This window comes from Anarrhichthys ocellatus, unplaced genomic scaffold, assembly GCF_004355925.1.
Source record: "Anarrhichthys ocellatus isolate YVR2014 unplaced genomic scaffold, GSC_Weel_1.0 scaffold11, whole genome shotgun sequence".
NCBI lineage: Eukaryota > Metazoa > Chordata > Actinopteri > Perciformes > Anarhichadidae > Anarrhichthys > Anarrhichthys ocellatus.
Window position 1 is genome coordinate 2,013,548 of NW_022280041.1, and position 6,542 is coordinate 2,020,089.

The following is a 6,542-nucleotide window of genomic DNA, read 5'->3' on the forward strand; positions in this document are numbered from 1 at the left end:
TGTGTGTGTGTGTGTGTGTGTGTGTGTGTGTGTGTGTGTGTGTGTGTAAGGGAAAGAACACAGGAAGAACTGTGATCGCTTTTACAGAGAAGTCTTGTAAACAAAAATAATACAAATAATTTTATCTTTTCTACATCTGTGCACATATGAGACTATTTTTACAATGTTTTTAAATTTTAAATAAGTGCGTTGAGTGCAGATCTACCAAAGCAAACAGAGACAATGCAGACAATGACAATGTAAGACAAATTAACTGAGAAATACGACAATTATAAACGCTAAACAGTAGTTTTAAACCAACTCGAGTTAAAAGCTAGTTTACTCCACGAGTCTCTCACAGTTTAGGCTGAATGATGACGTGAATTTATTGTCATTTTGAATCTCTTACAAATCTAAATTTACTGATTAAAGTTTTCAATAATTAGTCTGAATGCCTTGTAAATACAGTAAAATGAGAAGCAGCCATCATAGAAGTTTGTTCTTGAAGAAGTTGCTGATTCATCCTCTCTCAATCGACTGTTTCAGCTCAATATGAAGTCAAACAAGATACTGATTTACATTTTTTACGGTAAAGTACGTCGATTTCTTGTTATTCTATGACATAAAGGACAATACAATAAGGCACTGCTGTGTATTCCCTTCACTGTTGACGTGCCCTTAAGCAAGGAATTAAAGTGGAAACTGCCCCAGTGGACTCGCTCATGATAAATCCAGACAGCGGTTGGTGAATGTGTGGAAACATGGAGCAGGAAGAGAGGTGCAGTAGCGCCCCCTAATGGACACATTGTGTAGAAGCAACCAGTCCACAACTAGAGTCCCGAACCCTTTAGTTCTTGTTCCTCCTTTCCTCTTTCAAGAAATCTTTCTTTCCTGTCTCTTGAGATTATGCTAATGATAAAAGTGATCTTCGACCTCAGAGGATTTAAAAAGATCTCCAATATCTTGCCCCTTCTTACCCGCTGTCTTCTCTTTCTTTGTGCCCAGGTCGGTGTACGATGGTCAGGAGCATGGCCTCTTCATGGAGAAGCTGGACGTGCGGATCAGGAACCACGACCGCGACATCGAGAAGATGTGCAACCACCACTTCCAGGGGTTCGTCGACTCCATCACGGAGCTGCTCAAAGTACGGGGGGAGGCGCAGAAGCTGAAGGTGAGGAGGGGACGGGGGAGTGGACGGAGCAGCAGATGGCGAAACGCTCCAAGATTTAAAGAGCTCAGGAGGTTGTGAGCTCAATTTTCGTCAGACGGACTACTTTAATTCTTGTTTTTCTCTCTCAGAGTCAGGTGACTGAGACCAACAGGCGTCTTCAGGGTGACGGCAAAGAGGCAAGTGTTGGAAATATCAAAACTGTCCCTTCAGGACTTGTTTTCTGTAGACTTCTTAAGTAACGCTGCTTCCTTCGCCTCCTCAGCTCATGAGCGCTATGGAGGAGCTGCAAAAGTGTCGAGTGCAGCAGAGAAACATCGCCTCCACCATCGACAAGCTGTCGCACTGCTTACCAGGTAACGCAAACTAGACGTGAGAGTGTACTTTTGGGCTTAAAATTTGTTTGAGACGGATCTGCAGCTCTGCTCGTATGACGCTTCGATGTGTTTTAACCTGCGTCTCTCTTTGCTTTCCCCAGTCCTGGAGATGTACAGCAGACTTCAGGAGCAGATGAGAACCAAAAGGTGTGTTAACGATTCTGTTGTTCGGGTTACATCTCACTTTTTATTTTCTGCGTTTGCACATATTTTAATTATAGTGTCAAAATCCTGGGTATGTAGCTGATGTTTTTTGCAGATAAAGGTTTATAAATCAAGTGGACAAGGGTTAGGTTTGAGGGTTGGGCTCATTCGTAGAGGAGGTGAAGGAGGGGGGTCTTGGGGTGCTCCCTCTTGACTATAAAACTGTCTCTGAATGGTGGGGAAGGAGCCGGAGCATCGGCTCTGGACCCCACTTAGATAGGAAGTGGACTGAGTCATTAGTAAGCGGTGCTCTTTGACCATTTTGACTATTGTTTCCAGCCACTAGATGGAGCCAGAGCATTTGGTACAGTGACGCTCTTTCTTCTTCTTCTTCCCTCCCTGCCCTCGGCCTGACCTGTAGATAGGAGTCTGGCTGCTCATAAATTAGTCGTTTGTTTGTGTGTTTTTCTAACTTCTCTGTGTGTCCTGCGGCTGAGAGCAGGGAGAGGTCAGCCAGCAACGACTGCTCCTCGAGAGCTGCAGTGTGAAGTGACGTGTTTGGGGATGTTGTGTTGCTGAAGGTCCCTGAGGTGTATTTATTTCTTGTTGGTGTGTTTCTGCTTGTCTGTTACGTTGTTTTATTGCTGTGTGTGTGTTTGTTTCGTGTCTCCTCCTGTAACCAGAAACTCGCAGGTTTAATCGACATCTGCACAAAGCCCACAAAGCTACATGTGTGAGGACAGGGAGGCCAAACTAAATCAGATTTGACAAGTTTGATCTGAACCTGAAGTTTAAATAAAGTTCATAAGGAATCAATAGACTGTTTGATTGAATAAATGTGTGTGCGTGCTTTAGGTACTACCCGGCGCTGCGGACGTTGGAGCAGCTGGAGCACACGTGTCTTCCGCGGGCCGGTCAGTACCGGTTCTGCTCCATTATGGCGGAAAACATCCCCAAGCTGAGGACGCAGATCCGGGACACGGCGATGACGCAGCTGAGAGACTTCCTGGAGAGCATCCGGAAACACTCGGACAAGATAGGAGAGACCGCCATCAGACAGGTAGACAAACACACACGTATGACGGATTTATAAGTAAACCAGAATTACAGTATTTATCGTAGCCAGAAGCTGTAAAAAGAGACATTATTGATGAATTTCCAACAGTCTTTGTGTGTGAGACGTACACTTCCGTCCGGAAAAGCCACCAAATCGAAGCCTAAAATTGTCTTACATGTTTATTTTAAACCTTAAAAATAAACTGTTTGCACTAGTTACATCCTGTAAAAATAGAAAAATTGTGAGCTCCTCCGATAAGCCGGGAACAACTCGGCTGAGAACAACTGTCACGTTACAACAATTCACTGAAATCTCGACTTGTGGAATAGTAACTGTGTTATATTGCACAAAATACACGTTTGAGTTCTCTCTGCTTCTTGCCATGGTTGTGCTGTTTCCATCGAGTCCATTCAATCCTACATTACCCATAATGCAACTGTTCAAAGCTGAAGATGCTTGATGTTTTTTCTGTTCTTTTGATGTTCTTAGTTATCTTTTAAATTAGTGTGTGTGTGTCAGCCTGATACATGTTGTAGTTCTACCTGTGTGTACCAACATCATTGCACTTGTGTGTGTGTGTGTGTGTGTGTGTGTGTGTGTTTGCTGATGAGGACTGCACAGCGCTGTTTTACGAGCGTGTCTTTCTGCTCTCTTACCACAAGTGGTTTTTGTTCTCCATCATGTCTTTCTCTTTCTGTCTGTTAATCAGAAGCAGCCTGTTAGTGTGTGTGTGTGTGTGTGTGTGCGTGTGTGTGTGTGTGTTGCTCTGTGGTTCCACTGCCAGTAAACAAGCATGTAGGCGCTGCAGGAGACGCCGTGGCCTGTCAATGAACACACACACAGTGCGCAGAGACCCTGCTTTTCAGCACTTACCTAATTGTTTTTCTGTTTTCCGAGGCCAAGGAATTTCTATTCGAGCGTGTCCGTTTGTGTGTTTTGTGCTCTCTTGCGGTATCTGATAGCTCAAAGTGAGGCCTCCTTGTTTATTTGTGTGCCTCCATTATTTGGGGAATGTTGCTCCGTGGGATTTGAGGATGAAGGGAACGAGGAAGGAGCGCTCGACGACAGACGGATGAGCGGATGGAGACTCGGAGAAAAGTGGCTGTTGTGTCGTACATATATATTCTAATCACGACTTCCTCTGTTGAATACTGAATCGGCACATTGACCTGGTGGACTTGGACGCCGGTTGGCCCCCGGGACCTTTTGGTGCTCTTTGCCCCACTCTTTCTGCCTGTTTCTCTCCTGCAGGATCAAAGTCGGGGCTTCTGTGGCTCAGGAGGTAAAGAGGTTCGATGCCCAGCTCCTCCGTGTGTCGCAAACTGTGCTAAAAAAACACAATTGAGACGCATATTCTGACTGCACTCTCCACAGAGTGCTCCTAAATCCTGTATCGGCATATCCCACGTGTCTTATACAGATAATTTGGAATATCCAAAAAGCGCTACATAGCAGCCACGTATTAAAGATTTCAGATAAGATCGTTTATTTAGGATTTAAAGCTTTTCTTTTCTCTATGACTCTAGATTTTGGACTATTGGTCTAACAAGCAATTTGAAAACGTAATAGTAGTTGCTTCTAAAAATATGAATGTTTGGTTTGCAGTGCACTCGAATGTCTGTCAGTCATAAGGTCCTCCTGTTCTGCACTGTTTCACTCTAAGAGTTTGTTAAGTGTCACATTATTTTTGGCTCCCAACTGTGGCATGCAATCAAAAATATCAAGAAATTTCTGGCAGGAAATATCGGAGGAAATGGTGGATAATTCTGTAGGGAAGTCTAAAATATCAACGTGATATTACAATGATCTGTCGGCGTTGGACAGCGTTAACAGCCCACACAATTTGACCCATTAAGAACTACAACAACAGACATACTACTGCATTTCAGGCCATGAAGAAGAGTATTTTGTCCTCTAGGTGTCACTAGAGGATCACTTCTCACTCTTAATCTAAAACGTTGCTGCCTCTGGTTGACCTGTGATAGAAGGTCCTCACTTCAGTTAGAGAAACGCAGCACATGCTTCACTAATCGGATACCTCTACCTGAAACTTTAAGATGTCCTGGAGGCGTTTAAGAAGCCCCTTTAACGTTTAATTCGTCACCCATCTGTAGGTTAAAACATTCGTTTTAACTCCAAGCAAGGAGTTGATAAAGATCAAATGATGACAATCTTTTATCCAAGTCATAAACACCGAGCAGTAGACGCAGAGGAGTTAGTCGCCGCATACGCAGCACAAGTAGTCCCCACGTATCACTCCGCGCCCGTGCACTCCGAACCCTTCAGTGACCCTTAGGTGGGGGTCCTGGGACCGCACTTTTGGGAATCGCAGGCGTAGAAAATCCACTTGCAGTCGCCGAGGAAGCTAACCGCTAACTCCTCTAACCACTAATTACAAGGGAGATTATGGAAACCCCAGTGGTCCGGCAGTCCTGACACTGATACTGGGATTATGTTGTAGTATCAGATGTTTGGCTCGGAGCGCTCGCACTCAATCAGAAGGAAGTGTGTTTATGTGTGTGTGGAGGAACAAATTAGACTTTCTTCTTCTTTCCTTCCTCTCCTTTTGTCCCTTCTTTTTTCGTTCTCTCCATCTCTTTCTCTCTCAGACAGCGTGTCTCTCTGGTGTGCTCTGTTCCAAATTAGCCCTAACTCTCTGTACCCGGCCGTCGTTACAGCTCCCTCGACCGAGGATGTGAAAATAAATAGATCTGGGGAAGGAGGAGGAGGGGATGGAGGGAGGAGACGGAGGAGAGCACAGGGCTTACAATGGAGCTATTGTCTGCTGCCACATGCCCATAGAAGAGGAGGAAGAGGGGAGGAGGAAGAGGAGAGAGGGGGAGAAAAGAGGGTTGAGAGAGGGGAAGAGGAAGAGATGGAGGAAGAGTACAGCAGGGAAAGGGAGGAATAAGTCAAAGAAAATGATGGAAGTGGAGGAAAAGAAGGAGAGAGGAAAGAATATGTAAAGAGGGGGATGGAAGATGGTGAGGAGGAAACGAGGATGGAGGAGAAGTGGAAGAGGGAAGATAAGGATATCATGTTGAAGAAGTGAAGAAGAGGATCAGAAACAGTTAGAGTGAATGGAGGATGAGGAGGAAAGCTATGACCTGCTGCGGACGTATTTCAGACACCGAAAACAATCAATATGAGTCTGAACCGAAACAGTTATGTTCTCGTCGAAGCCACGAGACTCCATTGGGGGAGAAAAACAGTCATTTTACCTCACAGAGCAACGGGAGTTGCTGTTCTACCTCTGCCTTCATCGGTTTGTTTGTTTGTTTGTGTGACTTTGGTGTTTTTAAAGGGTAAGTTTTGATTCACCAAAGTCACATGATAACACAAACAAACGGCAGAGGAATCCTCTTGAAATGTCTTTATCATTCTTTTATTATTTGTCATTTCCCTCTTTCTCTTTAACTCTGTCACGTCACATTTCCTCCTCTCTCTCAAGATGTCTCTCTCCGTCTTTCTCTCTCTTCCACTCTTTCCATCTCCTCATCTTTCCATCTCCTTCTTTCCCTTTTTTCTTTTCACTTTCAGCAACAGACGAGTTCAGAGCTTCTGCTGTGCATTCGGTAGTTCTACACACACACACACACACTAATGGGAAACAGACTGCTGGGCCTGTGAAGTGGAGGAAGATTGATTACCTGTATCTAGTTACTGAACACACACATGCGTGTGCGTGCAGCGAGGGTGGCGGAGGGCACACGCTGCGTCGTTGTGTTCAGCCATCGCAGGGAAAACCAAAACGGACTGTTACAGGTCGCTGTGTGTGTGTGTGTGTGTGTGTGTGTGTGTGTGTGTGTGTGTGTGT

At 45.0% G+C, this 6,542-nt stretch overlaps 1 protein-coding gene across 5 annotated transcripts in view; it reads left to right on the top strand.

Annotated features, from left to right (window-relative positions):
- Positions 1-6,542, top strand: part of exoc6b (exocyst complex component 6B) — a 66,397-nt gene that overhangs the window by 9,661 nt on the left and 50,194 nt on the right. For all 5 annotated transcript variants that reach the window (XM_031851123.1, XM_031851124.1, XM_031851125.1 and 2 more), the window contains exons 2-6: positions 985-1,150; positions 1,279-1,326; positions 1,413-1,503; positions 1,626-1,671; positions 2,524-2,728. In XM_031851123.1, the coding sequence (XP_031706983.1) occupies positions 985-1,150; positions 1,279-1,326; positions 1,413-1,503; positions 1,626-1,671; positions 2,524-2,728 (556 nt within the window). The remainder of the gene's footprint in view (positions 1-984; positions 1,151-1,278; positions 1,327-1,412; positions 1,504-1,625; positions 1,672-2,523; positions 2,729-6,542) is intronic.